We start from the raw sequence: 21,329 nt of genomic DNA on the forward strand, positions 1-21,329 counted from the left end.
GCTAAACTGAACGCGCGCCTTCAAACCTATGCGGCCACGCACGTGTACAACTTAAAGGGGACATGTAACGTTTTGTACATATATTTTACGTTTTAAGCAAAAAATAGCTTGTTGTTGAACATCATTTGGCGGACCCCCTGCAATTCCGTCACGGATCCCCTGGGTGCCGCGGACCCCCGGTTGAAGACCCATTTTCTAAAGTGTAAATGGTGTAGGCTATTTTAATTTGTGTACACTTACTTATTTAAAATCATTAAAAACATGACATGCTTTCTGCTGCTGGTTTTAGAACGCGTCACAAAAAAGAACAGAAACTCAAATACTTTTTTTATTCATTTTGTCAATCTGCTAATTATTTAAGTGTAACATATTTTGTGTAGGCTTATTTATTTTATTTTTATTTCTCCAAACAGAGACATAATCATCATGATTTGTTGGTTTAAATCTATTTGAGCATGAAACTAAACCCATGGGGAAAATTATGACATTTTAGAAGATTTATTTCTAAATGAGTGAACAACGGCAATCCAGAAAGGAATTTATTTCTTTAAGACAGCCAGTCTGGCAGTGCTGACATTTCGGTAGCTTGATTTTGCGAGCTGCCGCTGTGGGTTTTGTCTAGAAAGGATACAGCAAATGCCAAATAGTTTAGGATTAGATTTGGAGGTAGGATTAGGATGAAAACAGTCACCCTAGCTAAATGAGATACAAATACATCCTAAATCCTGTGAAATGTTTTGTTTAGAGTTAACTTTGGTTGAAGAATTAGCAGTGCTCATCCGGCGAGATTTTGTTTGCTGTATCCCTTCTATCCACAACCGCAGGCGTGGGGGGCCGCCACGGTAGAATGCATAAAGCGGAAACACTGCAGATGCACTTCGAGGATTTTGCATCTGAGCACTTCAAATCTAAATGCGGTGTTTGTGATTCACCTGATATCTAAAATAACTTTCATCTATTTTGTAGTCATTTTTCTTATGTAGCTGGTCTAGATGTGGTTGTAGATAGACTTTTATCAAACAAAATTGTGAAGGACCAAAAGTCATATCACAGTAATTTTGGGATGCCTGGGGATATACGCTAAATCTTTAAGTAGGGCTGCACAATAAATCGAAAAACTAATCAGGATTACAATTACGGGGGACTGATTTGATCAATTACAGCAGTCCATTTGTGCTCATTTCTGGGTATTTCTGCAGTATGTTTGGCCATTTACAGTTGTGAATCAGAGATTTTAAAATTGTATAAGTTGACGTGTCCTTTAGCCATTCATTTAAAATTTTTTTACTAACAACATAACTCCCATAATTATTTACAAAGTGGGGTACATTTTTCGTTAAAGTCAAAGCCTCCTGTGAGATGTCACAATCACCTATACTGATACTGCGTATGGTGAAAATGGAGTGTCAACAGACCATATCAATATGGACAGAATGGTCTCATCCTGTATCCAATGGGAACAAATACTGGTCTTTTTCCTTATTGTAACAGTAGGGGGAGCTGTTGCATACAGAATCTATTTTAACTGCAAAAGAAATTCTGCAAAACAGCGGTCTGTTTCTGATGTTAACGTAATCCATAATCTTGTTCAAACTGTGTAGACCATAATATATAATTGCTAGGGTTTCTTGGTCTAATACATTTCCTGAAACATTATTATGCTAAACAAATGTTTGTTTACTAATGCTTATTGTTCTTTACAAGTCATTAATTTACATTGATGGCTTGTTATTGTATAGCTTGTGAATGTGATAGTTTTACATTTACATAGCAGCTATTTTCTACTTTAAAAAAATTACTGAGAAGTTTTGTTCAGAAATTTAAATATATTTTTTTAAAACAGACACATTTTATTTATAAAATAATATTTTAATGGCTGCATTCTTTCTCTGCCAGGTAACTGCACATGGGGCATGATCTGTAGGTTCATCCATCCAGGAGTCAATGATAAAGGCAACTACTCCCTCATCTCCAAACCAGACCCCTTCTCTCCAAACGGAGCCCCTCCTGCTGGAGGAGGACCTCACCCCCTCATGCCTGCTAACCCTTGGGTACGTTTCCTCATTGTTCATCTCACTCTTTTGTTTCTTTCGTAGTTTCCACAATTAATAGTTGTCACCCTACTTTTTAGCTATTTGATAAATACGAGTTATCTATCATTTGAATCTTTTCTTGTTTTAGGGAGCTCCTGTGGTAGAAGAGTTGCCTCCCCCTCCACCTTCTCTAGATCCTCCTGTGGAGAGTGCCTGGGAAAGAGGCCTTAGACATGCAAAGGAGGTATTTTTGTTTTACTTGATTTTTATAATTGAGCTAAAGTGGTAAGGATGTAGCAGTACATGTATTCGTCCTGTACTATTACTATATAGATGGTTCAGTTCGGTACATGCAGGCAGACGACAACTGGCCAATGACTTTTTAATATACAGTGAGAGCCATTTGTTAAAAACATTTCTTTAAAAATATTAGTTAGATAAAAAAATCTGTGCATTGATTTGTATAAATTGGCCACAGAAATACCTGTACAGACATCTAACTTTAGTTTTTATCAAACCTATTCAAAATAAATGTAAAGAAACCTTGCATTTGGGATTTGTTGCTTTTTTCTGTTATACCAAACCCAAAACCAGTAGGTTAACTTTTCTCAATCATTTTAGATTTCTAACTAAGTGAGTGATACCATCTGTGGATTTTTGGGGGGAACTCATTCATTCAAATGAGTTTTTAATATGTTCTTCAATGGTTTTGGGATTGTAATGAATGGCTTCACTTTTTGGTACTTTGATAACATCGTTTGTATTTAATACCCAGGCCATGATTAAAACTTTTATTTTTTTTCTACTTTTACTTATGTCAGGTGAGTATGTTTTTTAGAAAGCAAAGCAGCTGCTTATTTGAATAATGGAAAGCCCTGGTCCAGCTGGGGAATTGTACGGTATACAGTTTTTAAGTTTTTTGCCATCTGCATGCCTTTAGGTACTGAAGAAAGCTACGATCCGCAAAGAGCAGGAACCAGATTTTGAGGAGAAGCGTTTTACGGTAACCATAGGCGAAGATGACCGAGACTTCGACAAAGAAAATGATTTCTTCAGGGAGCACGGCTATCGAATCACGAGGGAAATCAGAGATTCTGGGTACGGGAAAGCAGCTTTTTAATAACTGCTCAGCAGTGGTTTCTTCCACTTTTTATATCTGTGGCCTAAATATTCACTGCTGGTTCTTTAAGGTTCACGTAAGCAAGTTGGTGGTTAACATGAAACAGTTTTGCAGAAGTTGGGATGTTCTGCGGTGTGACATGCAGCATTTTGCCTTTCTTTACCATGCAAATTGCTTTTATGATCTAAATTAATTGAGAACTACAAGGAATGTTTGTACTTCTAAACGTGACTTTCACACTTCAGCCTATTTAAAATTAGGTGAAAGGTTAAAGGAATAGTCTACTCATTTTCAATATTAAAATATGTTATTACCTTAACTAAGAACTGTTGAATCATCCCTCTATCATCTGTGTGTGTGCACGTAAGCGCTGGAGCGCGCTGCGACGCTACGATAGCATTTAGCTTAGCCCCATTCATTCAATGCTGCCATTTAGAGATAAAGTTAGAAGTGACCAAACACATCAACGTTTTTCCTATTTAAGACGAGTAGTTATACGAGCAAGTTTGGTGGTACAAAATAAAACGTAGCGCTTTTCTAAGCGGATTTAAAAGAGGAACTATATTTTATGGCGTAATAGCACTTTTGGGAGTACTTCGACTCGCCTGAAAAGTCCGCTCCCCTTCTCCCTCTCATAATGGGAGAGGGAGGGTGTTACTGCGCCAAGTCAAAGTACTCCCAAAAGTGCTATTACGCCATAAAATATAGTTCCTCTTTTAAATCCGCTTAGAAAAGCGCTATGTTTTATTTTGTACCACCAAACTTGCTCGTATAACTACTCGTCTTAAATAGGAAAAACGTTGATGTGTTTGGTCACTTCTAACTTTATCTCTAAATGGTACCATTGAATGAATGGGGCTAAGCTAAATGCTATCGTAGCGTCGCAGCGCGCTCCAGCGCTTACGTGCACACACACAGATGATAGAGGGATGATTCAACAGTTCTTAGTTAAGGTAATAACATATTTTAATATTGAAAATGAGTAGACTATTCCTTTAAAAGTTGAAAAACATATATTTTCAAAGACCAAACTTTACTTTAAATAATAAAGTCAATCACTAATCTAGTAAACTAACGTTTCTTCCCTTTTCATTGTACTTTGCAGAGAAGTAGAGCTCAGGGATCCAGGTTATGGGTATGTACTATAAGCTAAACATTTCATTGTGTAACCCTGTGAAATCTGAATACGAGATTTGAAGTATCAAAGTTTGATTTTAAAATGATTTCCATCTTTGACATGGCCATACTCGGTCAATGTTGAAGATATCCAGGTTATATTTTCATAGAATCATCTTCATATGATTTTCTATAGAAAACAGTAAATCACAAAAAAGAACATAATCTGGGTTTTCACAGGCAGGGTCACAAATACAAGCTCATCATTCTTTATATCTGTGCATTGATAACCGCTGTGTCTGTCATAGTGACCCATATGGTGACCCATACTACGATTACGAGATGGAAGCTTTTTGGCGAGGGGGCCAGTACGAGAATTTCCGTGTCCAGTACACAGAGACCCCACTGCCATACTACCCCGTGAGTTCATGTTGATTAAGCGTTTTATAAAGATTTACTACTTCTTACAATAAAATGAGCAAATTTACTGAGATTATTTCAGGGACTGTCCTATTATCTGACCCAAACAGACTTGAACTTGAACTCAAGCTGCACTATTATGACAAAAATCATAATTGCCGATTATTTACCTTAATACTGTAATTGCGATTATTAATCAGTGTTCCCACACCTTAGATAACTTCAAATTCAAGTACCTTTCAAGGACTTTCCAGGTTCAATACCCTTAATTTCAAGTATTTTTAGTTAGCTTTGTTTGTTTGCAGCAGGACCGTGAGCGGGAGCGAGACCCTCGTGAGCGTCACCGCGAAAGGGAACGGGAGCGCGAGAGGGACCATCGCGAGCGTGAGCGCAGGCAGAGGGAGCGCGAGAGAGAGAGGGAGCGCGAGAAGGAGAGGCAGCGCAGAAAGGAGGAATGGGAGAGAGATCGTCTGAAACGGGATGAGAAAGAGGGACGGCCTAGAGAGCGTCCTCCCAGAGAGCCACGGGAGAAGGAGGAAAAGGAGAAGCCGCTTAAACCACGTTCACCCCCGAACATGCCCCCCAGGTGAGTCTCAGGCTTTACACTGTCTTTTGCAGCAAGCTGAACTGTTGTAACACTTTCCTACACTTTAAGTTAAATAAAATGGTAACATCAGCCAAATTTGATTGGCTGGCTGCTACACACATTGCAGGGCTCAGGTATGTGCGTTTTTTATCACTTCCTTTTTTTGCAGCCTACTGCAACTGAGGAAGAAGTATAAATACCTGTCAAGTTTAACATAGTTAATATTTATTAGCTACATATTGTGACATTAATGGAAGTTCTGACTACACATGCATTTTCCATGCATGCATGTTTTGACTTTGCCATTACTCGTGGTCAATACTTAATTTGAATAAGCTTCCACTTGGTTGTATACCGGTCGGTTATTGTTTTTTGTTTTACATGTTGGCCAGCTGTCCCCTTGGCTTAAGTAAACTACATTGTGCATCAGATTAATGCTACTATTAATCAATTTTATATAGCAGACCTCTAGACTAAAATTTGAGAGTTACTTCGGGCACTTGGAATTAATTTGGTAGCACTAGATTTGCAATTTGGGGGAAGATAGAAACACTGAAACTATATCCAAACTTGTTAAATGCATACATTTATTTACAAATTAAACAGATAATGTCTTGTTTATGGAACCAGCATGCAGCCATTTTACGCCCTACCACACACCAGCTAATTAGTGGAGAGGAGACCGAGTGATATAGCCAATTGGTTTATAAGGGGATAATTGCTAGGCCAATGGGCAAGTTTTGTAGGCCAAAGGGGCCAGGATGCCAGGGCACCCCCCCTACTCTTTTTCGAAAGACATCCTGGGATTTTTTTTATGACCACAGAGAGTCAGGACTTTGGTTGTCCATATGTATGGATTCCTTTTTTAATGGATGTGCTTCATACAAGCGGCCACTATTCAATGCCACTAAAAGGCTATGAAGAGCCAGGATATTTGTGTAGTATAGGACACGCTGAAGAAATGAAGGTCATATACATGTAGGATGACTGTAGTACATTATGGGCTCATTTTCATTTTTGGGTGAACTATTTCTTTAACAATTAACTAAAACTGATTTGGTCAATTTGTTAAAAAGTAATAGTCTTTTCATGATGTAATATTTCCTATGCGGTAGTGTTTAGCGATATGACCCATAGTGAGATCATCAGACTTGGAGATTGCCGACATAGTACGATAGTATCGGGGGCGAGTCATTTGTTTACTTATTTAATTTTTACTCAATTACGACAAGCCACTGGATTTGGTTGACAAAATACAGAAGCTGCATTACTCCAAGGTCAGCTGGCAACAATGTCATGACCGCAACCTTCTTTATGCCATTAATTTAACTCTAAAAAGCTCAATAGAGGAACAACTTGATCAATAGTTTTAAACCCCTGTGCGCATAACAACCTCTCTAGTGCAAGGAAACTGATAAGAGCCTTGTGCATTACAAGTGTAGGTAAGAGATGGAAAGATCTTACAAGCGCACTTACGCAAGAAAAAGCATGCAATGCACGTTGGTGTCGCAATTGTCGGTAATGCGGGAATGTTAATGAGAAACTTAAGATGACAATAATAATAAAAGCAGAAGAATAATTTAAAACTTTTAATAGGCAAACAAGCCAACTATCAGCATAAATGCTAGCGCTCCTCAATAGAATGCTAGCGCTCCTGAATTTATTTGCTTTTAATTTATTAAGCTAACATTTCTGACTTACTGAACAAAAGTCTGCTTTGGGTGTGTATAATGAATACTATTTTTAGAATGAATTCTCTAGAAATAAAGGGGGACCATTTTAATAACTCGAGTATGAATGTGATACCCCTTTTGGGAATTATTTTTTAGGCCGACTCGGAAGAGATAGATTTGCATCTATTCGCTTTCTTTAAAAGAATTCAGTTTAGTCTCCGATTTCACCATTACATAAAGGGATTTGTCTCGTTTTGTGTGAATGGAATCACAATAAGGTCATTTTTTGGTAGATACGCACAACCGGCGCAACGTCATAGAATGTCTCTGAACAGGTTCACGCCACTGATCTATATAAATGACTGGATTGCGCATAGAACGCTTGACGTAACTGCGTGAGGTGACGCCAGCACAGAGTTCGAGCCGCCATCTTGGTATACCCAACCGGCAGAGAGCGTCATTGACTTCCATTCAAAATCATGATCAAAATTTACCCGCTTTACAGCGTATCAGTTACACAAGGTTAATTTTTAGGATATGTGTACGTTAATTATTTGATAATTCTGGTGTTATTTGCAATGTTTATCTTTTAATCGGGCAGGATAATGGATTTATAAAAAAACCGTTAAGGTGAGTGTGTGTTGCATTTGTTAATGACACGGGTATAAATAAAGTTTTGTTTGACATTCAGCTACACTGTGACGGTCAGCGTTATTTCTCTAAATAAGTTTAGGTAACTTGTAAGTTTAGATAACATTATTACAAAACTAGCAAATTATTGCATACACATACGGTACAAAGTATGATTATTTATTTAGATTTCAGAATGAGCACGTTTATTGTCATTAATACTAAATATGCTGCGGTCTGTCTGCTGATCTGATACTGTAATAAAGATGAATGTATAATAACTGTTTAAAACGCAAAATGTACAACTTTCAGTAAGTAACTATTTACATGCTTTGGACGTTTGTGTTGTAATAATGTACAGGGTAACTTCACATATAAAAACGAAGACGAGTAAAGTGATGTTTTATCATTAAAATCTGATAACGTCCATTGATTTAATAGAACGTTTGGGTATACCAACATGGCGGCGCGGTGGCTTCACAAGTGTGACGTCATGCGCAATCCAGTCATTTATATAGATCAGTGGTTCACGCCCACTTTTGGGGGAAAACAAACTAGACCTCCCATTGACTTCCACACAAAATAGCGGAATAAAGCAACGTTCGTACACACCCGGCAGGCGTAAATAACTTAAGAAATCACTCAGATTAAACATGACGAGTAATTATCTGTCCACCCTGCCTGCCATTGAGCGCGAAAGATACATAAACACATTTAATTTGGTCATTATAAAAACATGTCTCTTTCATTCTCACAGTGTCAAATTTGTGTAACAATGCTTCCCATTGGCCAGAGGTGTCTTACCCGGATATTTACTCGTACCTCATTGGGTCAACAGGGAAGACAGTAAATGATTTTACTTCGTATTTGAAAGTTACTTCGTATTTATATATTATGTCTTTATATTTAGAGTACCTAAGAAACTTTTCCGTCCAGCTATACAACTAACTGGCTTAGCGATATTTCCAGCAATCACTGGATGGCGTTGTTACACAAATTTGACGCTGTGAGAATGAAAGGGACATGTTTTTATATTGACCAAATTAAATGTGTTAATGTATCTTTCGCGCTCTATAGCAGGCAGGGTGGACAGATAAATACTCGACATGTTTAATCCGAGTGATTTCATAAGTTATTTACGCCTGCCGGCTGTGTACAAATGTTGCTTTGTTCCGCTATTTTGTAAGGAAGTCAATGGGAAGTCTGGTTTGTTTTCCCCCAAAAAGGGGCGGTGACGAAATTTACAGTCAAGTTCCCGGATGTGCCGGTAGTCCGTATATCTTTGAGGAAACATTAAAAATGCATTGTTGACCTTTCTGCCTTTTGACAATTTATAAACATGAAGTTTTCAGTTCCAGAAAGCTCATTGGATGTGGTTTATTATGCTTTATTGCACTTATGCAGTCATTTATGCAGAAAATAAGGCTGGGTATTCCAGACGGCTTATAATTATAAGGATTATAAAGCTATGTTTTGTTCATTAAAGCAGAAGTGTGTTTTTTTTTTCTTTTGATAAAGTTTAAATACTGCAATCATAGGTATATTGCCTAGGCTGTTGTAAGAAAGCTATTCATGTGTTTATTTTCTAATAATTTGTGAAAAACACTGTGGCTTGGGACTGGTTTTCTGAATATCTTAACATAGCAAGATTAGCTCAACCAGTGGCATTGTTTGTATGACCAAAAGAGGTGGAAGTAGTGTTTGAGATCTGTTATAATATATAATATTTATAAATGGCCTTAGTTTAAAATAAGGGATGTCAAAAGAATAATCGCGATTAATCACATACAAATTAAAAGTTTGTTTTTACATAATATGTGTGCGCACTGTGAATTAATATTTTGTAAAAAAAATATTTACACATTCATGTATGTATTTAAGAAACATTTGTATGTTTACATATATTTATTAAGATTTTTATTATATGTAAATGTAAAAATAAATATACATAAATACAATTTTTCTTAAATGTATGCATTTATGTGTGTGTTTATTTATATATACATAATAATTACATGCGCACATATATTATGCAAAAACAAACTTTTATTTTGAATGTGATTAATCGCAATTAATCTCTTGACAGCCCTATTCAAAAATATATTACCACATTTTCAAACTGTGTTACGAAAATCATGTAAGTTATTAAGTAGGATAAAGGTAGGAGTTTTTATTAAGTATCTACATGATAACTCGTAATACATTGTATAAATAAAGCTTCTGCAACTGTTGCATGATTTTGGAATCACTGCACAGCTGTGTAGTTTCTGTAACTCCATGTCATAGGTGAAAGTTTTACCTATTGTTATAGGTTATTGTGACGTCTTTTTGCGTTCTGGCACGACAACAACATATTACTAACACTCGTTTTACAACAGTAAGACGCACGTGATCCTGAAATGAGGGAAATTTCTGACTTTGCAAGGGAATGGAGGAAGGAAATCATTAAAAAGCGGACATTGGTGCTTATTGTTGCTCAGGTGTGGTGAATACAGGACCATGATACATTTTCTTGTATTGAGCAACTCTCTATGACGTAAAAAATAAAGGTGTGAATGCCTAGAAGTGTCTAGGCAGGTTTTTTGTGTGTGTGCGCGCACGTGCATTAGTGTGTGTCGGATCAGATTATTGATGATGTTTGTTTATTTAACGCCCGGCTTGAGTTCAAATGTATCACTGACTGTAGTTTGATTTCATTATTTCATAACTAAAAACTGATATAGTAAAAAGACTAGAGTAAAATATGACTGGTAGTACAAATGTAAAAAATACTGTATTAAAAAATAGTGCAAGTTTAATAGTTGCCAACAAATCAGTGAAATTCACGATAACAACCGCACCACATCGATATTCATAAGCGACAAATACAGTTTATTTTAACAAACTCATTTGTGTAATGAAGTGTACATGAAATGAAATGTTTATATAAATATTTGTAAAATAATATTCAACAGCATGCCAATATTTATATAAATGTAGACTTCCAGTATGCCTCAAGCATTTCTTTTTAAAGTTATTATACAAGTAATTATTGAGTAAACAGTATTAACAAGCATAGAAACAAGGGATTTACTTTTGTTTATCAGTGTTTAATGTTATCTACTTTGATGCTGGTACTTTTCTCTTATAAACTAAATTATGTAACCTATGCCAATCTTGCACATTAAATAACATTTATGGCAGGCTGGCGTTTTTTAAAAAACATTACATGGTGTTATATGGATGAGGTCTAAAGATGAGGAAGCAATCCTTGTTCTCTTTTCCATTGTTTTGGTGTCTGGTGTATTCCTCTGTCTGCCCCCTTTATTGTTATGTATGGATCCATTGTTGTGCTTCTTCTGAATCTGTGTCATTCAGCGTCTGTGAGATTCCACACCCCACTATAATGTCAGGGCATTTTGAAATATTAGTTAAAAATTACAGAGGGTACGTCCTGAGTGATACTGTTGATTTAGCAATTACTCTCTGGTTTTCTGAGCACTGCTTTGCAGGCAAATTTGCTCTGCACTTTAACACAAGTGTCACATTGTGTTGTGTGCTAAGACACGATATGCGTGTGGAAAGAAAGAAAAATCCACGTGTGTTCTTGAAAGAATGCTTATCAGTTAAATTATGCCAGGTGAAGAATACAATGACTGAAATAAAGTAAAAACATAGCACTATTTATAGCATAATAGTTTTGTATGCGAGAGAACATGTTGTTTATGTCAGCGCCTATTGTGTGCTTATTTATCATCTGTCTTGCAATTCTGGAATTGTACTTCAGCATTACAATGTTTGTTTATAAGTTTCATTATTTTACGTAGGTTTCGTCATTTTACGTCACAAAGGTGAGATTGAGAGAATTGATCTGGTGATGAAACAGCAGGTGTACTTTTAGAGCCGTTCTCACACATGAATATTGAGTCATTGTCACACACCCACAAATTCCTCGCTGATGATATAGAGACTTTGAGATATGTACTGCAAACAAAATTGACAGTGGTTTTTCAAGTTTGTTATATTTAAAGGTATAGCGGAAGATTTTACAGAATTTTTGTAAAGAACCGCCCCTCCACTTACAAAAAATGCACATGCGCAAAACTCTACCTGCTCCAGAGAGGGAACGCCTATTAAACGTAAGCACGAGAGAGAGCATGCACGGGCCTAGTTTTTCTCTTCGCTCCGTTTACAAGTTGCTGTCGGCATGTTTACCGTGTCTGCGTGGTTCGTGACTTGTGTCAGGGTTAGCATAGCTTAAATCAACTTTTACTAGCAGTGATTTTAAATGGATTTCTCCAAATAATATGCCAAACTTTACCTGTCGAGTAGAAACTTCTCTTGGGAAGCCCAATCTGTGCTTTTAGCACACACCAGCGTATGAAATAGTCTCCAAAAAACACTCTGGGCTTGTTTCTTTCTTCATAGTTCTTTCTCTTCTTGTCATACAATTCGTAGACACTTTTTCTCTTGCGACCCGATCTCGAGCTTCAATGAATGGCTGAAACCTATACACCTGAAAGTGCACATGTGCAGAAAGCGAACCTTGGGACGAGCACGTACGGCAGCCTTATGTCAACATATCACCAGAATGATTAACAACTGGGAAGACCAATAGCCTTGATGATCCACCCGGAAAAAGATAATCTTTCGCTATAGACAAATTGTAATAATTTGATTTACGTACTTAATATGCATTTTTGTAAATCTACCCAAACAACACGCGAGAAACACATTGACATCTGTTTTGCATTTTCTTTCATTCGAATATTTAAATTGGCAAGGCTTCAAAGCGTGTCCAAATTATAAACTTTCATGATGGTGCCGCTAGGCCTGTCACGATAACAAATTTTGCTAGACGATAAATTTATCGGAATTTATCGCGATAGACGATAACATTGACGCTCCGGGACCATTATAATAATGCAGATACACCTTTTCAAAGATCTATAAACTTTTATTTCTAAACAATAAGTAATACTGGAACTGGAAGACATTTTAAATATCCACAAGAAATTAACAAAATAACATAACGGCATAACGGCTCGTTCAGGTTTAGTGGTTCACCTCGGTCATTAGGTTTAAATCCAAAGTACTCCCACACTGCAGCTGTAGCGTTTGGTTTTGAAACTTGGCTGTTTACACTTGGTATTAAGATGTGTTTTTGATCAGATCACAAGTGGACGAGAGAGACATATCACGTTTACACCTGGTATTTAAATCAGTCTCTTTTGTCCACTTTCGACCGCTTCTGTGCTGAATACTGTGAGGGGTGGTCTGTCGAGACGGTGGGCGAGTCTCTCCACTGTCATTTAAACGCCAGCGGGAGTAATTATGAGTTTATATGGACGCAAACTAATATTATGTCTACTGCTTGTTTAGCAAGGAAACATGCTGCACAGTATTTTCTACATGTATATGTTAGAGCTTTCTCTGAATTTTCAGCGCAATTGATGAAATAAGATCGCGCAACTTTCACACGCTTGCAAAATGAAACTGCGGAGATCACCCGCTTTAGTTTATCAATGAAAGGCTAAAAATAGCACTGTTCACCTTGTGTCAGAAAAGTCAGAAAAGACGTAAAACATTGTGATCCGATCGATAAAAATGCATGTTAATGACAAGTGTAAACAGCCTCTAGTAAATCCATCTTTTTCTCCAACTCTCGTCTTAACTAGTGTTTTCTCCTGCTACACTTCTCACGCGGCGCTCATCCTCCTCAGTACTCCTACTGTGATAGGCTACGCCAGGAGTCCCCCCTCCCCACACAGATCATGCGATTGACAAATGACTGTCGAGGGTTCACTTCTTGTCACTCGTTGCACGGAGCGGTCATCCAGTCTCTTTGGTAGAGAGAGAGAGACAAGGAAAACAAACAAGCATGCAAATGTGATTTATCGCGGCCTAAAAAAATGATCGAGCTCATTTTATTTAACGTGCGATTAATCGATTTATCGTTTATCGCGACAGGCTTAGGTGCCGCAGTGGCCCGGTCTTACTGGTACGAGCATTGTTCACGCTGGCCCCAGTCTATCGGGCTTTTCGTATTGTCGGGCCCTGACATGCACTTTTAACTATCCAGTCATACCTCATAATGCTGCAACCACAAAAACTATTCAAAGTCGCCACGAAATTAAAAGGAAAAACTGTCATTTGGTTTTGAATAGTGCGGTATATTTTACAAATGACTTATCTGTGAGCTTCGTTATTTTTAAAAAACTCTCTCTTTACTTCTGGTCATATGGTATGGCAGGTGGGCGTTGACCGCAAAAAAGATTGCAGCGATTAGCAGAGGCGGACACTATTTGAGTATTTTAAGTACATTTTCCAATCATCTATGCTTTATCAGAGTGTTTGTCTTGGGGAAAAATTTACTTTACTAACTAAAAAATTTTCACTACATTCTAAACTAAAGCATAGAATCATACTGTGTATTCCTTTTATATTGAAGATTAAAATAGATTTAATACCTAATTACATAAAAATTGTGTACTTTTACTTTTTTGAGTAAAAGTACTTTTTACTTAAGTAAAAGTTAAAAAAACTATATGTTTAATGTACTTAAATATTAAATATAAACCAAAAACTTGAAATTATGAAATGTATTGGAGTAAATTATGATAATATGCTTTGGAATGTATGTTTTCCAAAGAAAAACACTGATAAAATACTTAAATAAAAATACTTGAGTAGTGTTGAGCACTTAGCAACGCGACCCTACTTCAAAAGATCCAATCAGCCCTTCCTTATTTCATTTCAGAAGTCGTTTCACTCGGATTTACGTCACCACAGGGAGAATAAGACAATCTCTACTTACGTTTCTTGTCGACTTTAATCCCGCACAAACATTGTTTTTGTGATCAATCTTTGATTATCGTGTTTGAGTACTCATGCCCATTCCTATTCTGTACAAAAGTAATTAAAATTGCAATTTGTAAGTTTTGTCTGTAACAAATAAATCTAAATCGGCTATTGAGCAAGTACTCAGTTACAGTGTTTAATGCTGTCTCTTTGGTTTACTTTAATTCACAGCAGTAAGATTATAATAATGATGTATAATTTGAGCTGTCAGGTAAAATTTCACTGGTACTTTTAGTTTGGCTTAAACTCCTGTAAAGAAAAGTACATGGTGCTTTTCTGTTTATGTAAGCAGCACTTATTCAGAACAAGCTAAAGCAGGGATTCCCAAAGTGTGGTACGCGCACCCCCAGGGGTACGCGAGCTGCCACCAGGGGGTACGCGAGAGGAAAAATGTAATGGCGGTCTGTTTCTTTAAGTGGGATTTTTCCATACAATAAATAAATAAAAAAATGAACAGTAAACATTTCCTTTGTAATCGCTTTTATTTTAAATAAAAAACTATAATTTATTAGTTTTTGATAGAAACGTAGAAGACAGCTGCTGTCTTTTTCTACGCACTGCTCTTCTGTTATGCACTGCAGCCGCTATATGCGTGCCAACTCGTTTTCATTCATTCCATATATATTATAAATATGCTTAACTGACTGAAATCAGGGAAACTGTCATGTGGGACGTCTTATGATAAAGTTGTTAGTCACGAAGGAGTAGACCAAGAGAGAGAGACTTTTTTATGGCAAAAATAGAAATAATGTGACGAGACATGGGCACAGGATACGCGACGCGAGCAATGTGTTTTCATGCATGGTAAAGAGACCGCCAATGAATTATATATATAATAAAATACATAAATACTTACTGTAGAGAACTTATTAAAAGCTTTCATTTAATTTTGTTTGAAACTTGAGCTGTTATAATGAATCTGCAAACTATTATACACCTTTTGTGCGAACAGTAAAGGCTTTCGTTAATGTGTTTGATTGGTCTGCACGTGACGCACTGGTAAACATGAGGAAACTCTCATATGTCATCTATTAGCTGACGGCAGTAAGTGTACGTTTTTTACCATAGTAAACTCGAATGGCGTCTAAATATCACAGTGGTTAAACGCATACACGGGGGCGCGCATCATCTACGCTGAGCGTAGTTTCAAAAGGTGCAATAGGCGTAAATATTTTTCACAATGTTGGACGTAGCTAAGCCCAACGTAGGACTATTACACCCAACTTCTTAACGTCCGGCTAGTGCAACCGGCCCTTGGTTATTTGCGCATGATTAAACATGAGTATTTATGGTGAGAAAATAAAGCTTTTTTGGATTTTTTTTTAAATGGGGATTGGGGGTGCGCCAACCCGGTTGGGACATAGAAGGGGGTGCGCAGGAAAAAAAGTTTGGGAACCCCTGAGCTAAAGGGTGGACCAGACTTTGTGTCGCTTGTCTGTGTTAGTGAAAATCTACTGTAGATGACCTAAACACATCTGCTAAGCTGTCAGCATTAAAGTTGTCACTTTCCTCATGCTTTTCTCCTGAATGAGTATGCTTTTAGTACAGAAGTCTTATATAGTTCACTCAAGCAGGTTATGTCATTGGATGGATGGCTGCCAAGACGTATTGTGTGTTGGTTTCAAAGATAAGAAAAGAATGTTGTGAGTAACTTGTAAATTGCTGTAAAATCAGCTAAAATCTGATTCTTCTCGGGTTTGTGAGATGTAATCGAGCCATTCGTTGTAGTTCTTAAAAGGCATTTTCTGTTAAAGAGTTTTGCATTCAACTTTGAGCTTTGTAACTTTGCTAATTTTTATGCTTGGACATTAACATTTTACAGTAATTTAAATTGAACAAGTGAAAATTTAGAATAGACTCGAATCACATTTTACAAAATAATTGTTTTCTGAAACGATGTAACCCAATTTAAATTTCTTTGCATTAAAACCATGTTATTGGATGGTATGAAATCTTTCATAAAACCGTATACTTCCTTTTCACTACAAAACAGGAAATGAATTGTGTGCTCAGATTTAGTCTAAAAATAGCTCAGTTACTGTGCTATTTTTAGACACTCTGCAACCTGCAATAAACCAGCATCAGGTTTGTTTACTTTTTACGTCACCCAACAAGGACATTCCAGGTCCTAGGCTGGATCACGTACCAAAGTATGTTAGGTGTGAAATAACCTAAGTTAGGCTACTGGTGTAATGTTTGTTAAATACCTTGAAGATCAATGAGCAACTTTAAAAAAAAAACTCCCACATAGCATGGCAATTCACCTGGAAAATCCAGAGATATTGTAGAAGCACATGGCAATCTGGGAAGACCACTGATACTGAAAGCAACTCTAAAACTTTAAGGGGTGATTATTATTATATTAATCATAAAATTAATATAAAAAAACTATGATTCATAGACTCACTTAAAATCTAGGGCTCTTCAGGAGAAATAATAACATACTTCAGTCAAATATATATATTTTTTCGAGTTTAAGGTATGTGTGTGAATGCACGCACAGATTCTGGAAAATCGTTGGCTATGTGAATGAACCAAAAATCTAATGATCCTGGACAAATCCGGGATGCATTTTCTGTAATGTTTGTGTGAAAATGGCTTCCTCCGTATTCCTCCATTAAAGTTGATGCAATTTGACCTTGAACATGACATGTTGCAACTTCTCAGTAACGCCCTTTTACAAGGCCCTCTCTCTAGTTATGCACCCTTTTAAACTTGAGTCACGCGGCCTGTAGTATAGTGAAGAATGTGTGTGGTGTAGAAACATTTTTGTTAATCATGAAGAAGACAAACCCGTCTGATAGCCAGAATGAACAAGAGGAGGATACACTTTAGCTGCAAACAATGGGGATTATGACAATTGAATAAACAGTAATAAAGACAAAACATTTTGCAGGCAATTTCAGTTTAGTTTTACCTCATTATTTGCATGATTATTTACTTATTATAAAAAATTACTGGCTACTTCAAAATTTTGGGTTTTTTAGTAGTACTTGAACATACATGCTTGGTCGAACACGCAACCTTGCAAAGCATCGATTATTTGACTCTTAAGGGGATCGCACACCGGCCGCGCCGTGCAGCGCCACGCCGTTCTAAAAAAATCTAACACATTGTTTTGTATGAGTATATGCACACCGGCGCCACCAGGTGGCGCCTGTCTGCGCCGTACAGCTAACGATTAACATTGGCTGCTAACGTATATTTTGCATTTTGAAGTAGACTCTATCTGACGAAGCTCGCGCTATTTAATGTGCACTTCCGGTTTACAATACCTCCGAGTTGTCCTAGACGCGACGCTGAGCTGTGCGGCCGGTGTGCGATCCCCTTTACCTGTACACAGACGTTTGACACATGCACATTGCGACAAAGTGCAATGCATCCCTTGGCCCACATACTGCATTCTCTTGTACGCGCATGAGTAACATATGCGTACAAAGTACTCGCGGTTACAAAAATCCGGTGATGCGTGTACTATTCTGATGACGGAATTTGCATCACGCGCACCATAAAAACGGGGCTATACTTCTAGGTTGAGTAGCGTTAGCAGTTATGAATGTGGGATGATAGTTTTCAGCCACGTGACCCACCAGGGGGTTTGGAGGGCAAGAAAGTGGTAGTTTAAATTCGTCTCTCCAATTTGTAAAAAAATCTTAATAATATATTAATAAACTAATTTAGATTAGTGCAAACGTCTGAAGGTCTTTAGGTATGAAGTTCATAGTGACAGCAGTCGCTGTAAGCATTGATAAGGACTTTCTACTGACCAAATGCCATAGTACACGCACAAGCTGTAAAGGCGGGCAAAGATCTCTAGTTAACATTGTATAGATTCATTTTACACAGTAATGTAAGCTCAATGTAATGGTTGGTATACTTTAGCAATTCTGGTATGCTTTTTACTCTAGAAGAATAGCTGTTGTTATGTTGTTGTCATTGAAACCGTCTATTTAGTATAAAATGTGTAGTAGTAAAATGTTATGCACCAAGAAACACGTTCTGTTAGATGTTTTGACAACTTTGTATAATTAAATCTCCAGGTAACATGAAGATATATTAACAGAATAATCTTTTAGATTATTTTCTAATTTTGCCTTGAGCCTCCATTTAGTGTAGGTTTGCTTTTGGTTACAAAGGATTGCGTAAGACCCAGAGATATTTGACATCACTTAAATGAGAAGCATGTCGGAAACTCAAACTTCCCGTAGAGTATTTGAATCTGTTCCAGTGACTCTTGGAGGGAGATGTAATTTTAACCAGTTTTATACACTACAATTTCATGACCACACTGGTTGTTAATAGCTTGTAAACATAATTGTTCATTTATCATAGATTGAAACTTGAATACCCACTTGAACCACAAAAAAAGGTGACTTAACAGTTTCATGCATATTTTCTTTGGGGTTTTTTGTAGGAAACAAAAAATATATCCTTGTTTCAAAAAGACATTGATCTTTAACACAACAAATCTGGTTAAAAAAATGTGCATCAATGAGTTAACTGTTGTCTTTGGCAAAGAATGTGGTAATTCAGCCTGCTAATATAAGCATTTGTTTTCCTAAAGAGGTTTGTTTTATTAGAAAGAAAGCTTAAAAGGAAATGAATATTATTGTAATAATACACCATGAAGAATGCCTTTCTGAAGGTTTTTTTGTTTGTTTGTTTGTTTTGAAATATGTCCAAATAAATGTGTGTCTTACAAAAATCCTTTTTTTCTCTTCCCTTCCCAGAGGCCCAATGGAGCCACCACCCAAGAAAGAGATGATGCCCATGCCTAAAAGGCCAGATGAATGGAAGGACCCTTGGCGCAGGTCAAAATCCCCTAGGAGAAGACCCGGTCTCATGGGCTCTCCTCCACGCGGCCGGAGACGACACAGGCCTTCTGGATCTTCCGTTTCCCTTTCTCATTCTTCAAGGTATTGATTCACCGGCATATCTGGTAGTAGAACCAAAATAGATCTCCATGAGTTTGAAATCTGTTAGTGGTTTTATTTTTGATCATACACTGGTATTAATGTTACACTGGATCATTATCTAATAAAGTATTGAATATGTTTAATGTCATAGAAGCATTCAGTTAACATTCGTTTTCTAGTAAATCAATTAAAAAAAAGAGTCCAGCTGTGCTTTCGCCACGATTAATAACTAACGTGGCAGGCCGAAGCCAAGAGAAAATAATGATCTGAGTCTACGTCATCTTAGATAAGAAGTGTTTGATGTTACTGTATAAAAATTGAGTCAGTGTGAGAGGGTCAGAGAGGTTGGGGATTACTTTGAATACATGCTGTTGTATTTTCTGATTGTCTTGCTCAAGGGAATAAAGTAATTTTTGTTTGGCACATGGAACATTTGAGTTTTTCTTATGAAAAATTAAGCTAAGACTTTTTGCCACTACAGGTTAAACCACAGAATTAATGAATGTAATGGTAATGAACCATTTTTCTGAATTCCAGGTCTTCATCTCGCTCTTCATCATTCACGGGCTCTGGCTCCTCCCGATCTCGCTCGCGATCTTCTATGAGTTCTTACTCAAGCCACTCTTCTCAACACAGCTCTTTCAGTGGAAGCCGCTCAAGGCAAGTTATCACAATCGCAACATAATATGAAAGATATTCTTTTATAATGTTTTTTAGCAGGGGTGTGCACAACTAGTTGAATATTCAAATATCTGATTTGCAATAATTATTTGAAAATAAATACTGATTTTTTTATGCCATTTTGGGAATGCTAAATTAAAGTCCCCCTAACCTAAAAAAAAGCACTTTTAAATGTTGTTGTATCAGAAAATGAGTCACCAGTGTGTGTGCAGAAACATCCTGTAATTATACGAATCCATCTATTTTTCTTTCTTATCTCCTTTAAACCACAACAGTCACACAAAACACGCTGTTGGGGATCCCCTATCACATTTATATGTCCCACCCATGCCGCTCACAGACTTCTGTATGAGCGCATGGTTCAACCTTCTGCTAGAGACACATGTTTTGATTTAGTCCAAAGCACGTTATACGCGCTTTGCTCCCTACTTTGCATACGGGGAGGCGAACAGAAACTTTCTTTGCATTTAAAGAAACACACAAAAACAGCAGATCTCTGGTGTATTTTGAGCTGAAACTTTCTGACACATTCTGGGGATACAAGAGGCTATTTTTATATTGCTGAAAAAACCTACATTAGGGGCCCTTTAATGTTTTTACACGTCATTTGTACTGTTTTTACAGACTTGAATTAAAAATATATGCAAATTAATTCGTATGAATTTCTAACTGTTTTGGACATTTAAATTACAGACAAATGTAAGTATTTAGAGTTTTAACACCAATGTCTGATTTTCCCAGCATGTGTGTTATGATGTGCCCCGTATTACTGTATCATGAGAAATTTGTTAGGTGTTGTTGTTAAATTAAGCTCTTAACTTTGTACAGTCAGCAGTAGGGTATCAGGTTGTCTTACGTTATTTGTAAAATAATATTAAATCCAGATATTTTTGTAACATCTGTCAAATGGAAAAACACAGTCAGTAGGGATGCGCCGAATATTCGGCCACCAAGACTTTTATCACTGAAACAATACGGCTTAAATGTTGTGATGACGCAAACAGAAACTGCAAATTGCATGTGCTTGTCTGAAGCAACATGTCTGGGTTGTGAACGTATTTTAACCACAAAAAGGTGGTAAAGTGAGACGTGATCATCACTATGCCCTTCAAAGATAAGAACTCTTTAGGTGTAAACTTTAGAGAGAGTTACGCTAATGTGTCTCATACTGTAGTCGATAAACATACATTTGTCGAATAAAGCAAAAACTGTGCGTGCACGTTTAAATGGACTCAGTAGTGCATACACGGAGAGACGCATTTCAAAAAGCAAACAAACATAAAATCTTTTTGTTCTTGACAGGGCACATACAAA

The 21,329-nt window shown here is 37.0% G+C and overlaps 1 protein-coding gene across 5 annotated transcripts in view; it reads left to right on the plus strand.

Annotated features, from left to right (window-relative positions):
* zc3h18 (zinc finger CCCH-type containing 18) overlaps positions 1 to 21,329 on the plus strand; it is a 36,347-nt gene that overhangs the window by 4,358 nt on the left and 10,660 nt on the right. For 3 of the 5 annotated variants that reach the window (XM_065278902.2, XM_065278901.2, XM_065278904.2), the window contains exons 4-11: positions 1,897 to 2,051; positions 2,182 to 2,277; positions 2,974 to 3,131; positions 4,259 to 4,288; positions 4,578 to 4,689; positions 4,995 to 5,275; positions 19,149 to 19,334; positions 19,872 to 19,994. In XM_065278902.2, the coding sequence (XP_065134974.2) occupies positions 1,897 to 2,051; positions 2,182 to 2,277; positions 2,974 to 3,131; positions 4,259 to 4,288; positions 4,578 to 4,689; positions 4,995 to 5,275; positions 19,149 to 19,334; positions 19,872 to 19,994 (1,141 nt within the window). The remainder of the gene's footprint in view (positions 1 to 1,896; positions 2,052 to 2,181; positions 2,278 to 2,973; positions 3,132 to 4,258; positions 4,289 to 4,577; positions 4,690 to 4,994; positions 5,276 to 19,148; positions 19,335 to 19,871; positions 19,995 to 21,329) is intronic. The other 2 variants (XM_065278903.2, XM_073815763.1) reach the window with 1 other exon arrangement.

Source organism: Paramisgurnus dabryanus, chromosome 9 (assembly GCF_030506205.2).
Source record: "Paramisgurnus dabryanus chromosome 9, PD_genome_1.1, whole genome shotgun sequence".
Lineage (NCBI taxonomy): Eukaryota > Metazoa > Chordata > Actinopteri > Cypriniformes > Cobitidae > Paramisgurnus > Paramisgurnus dabryanus.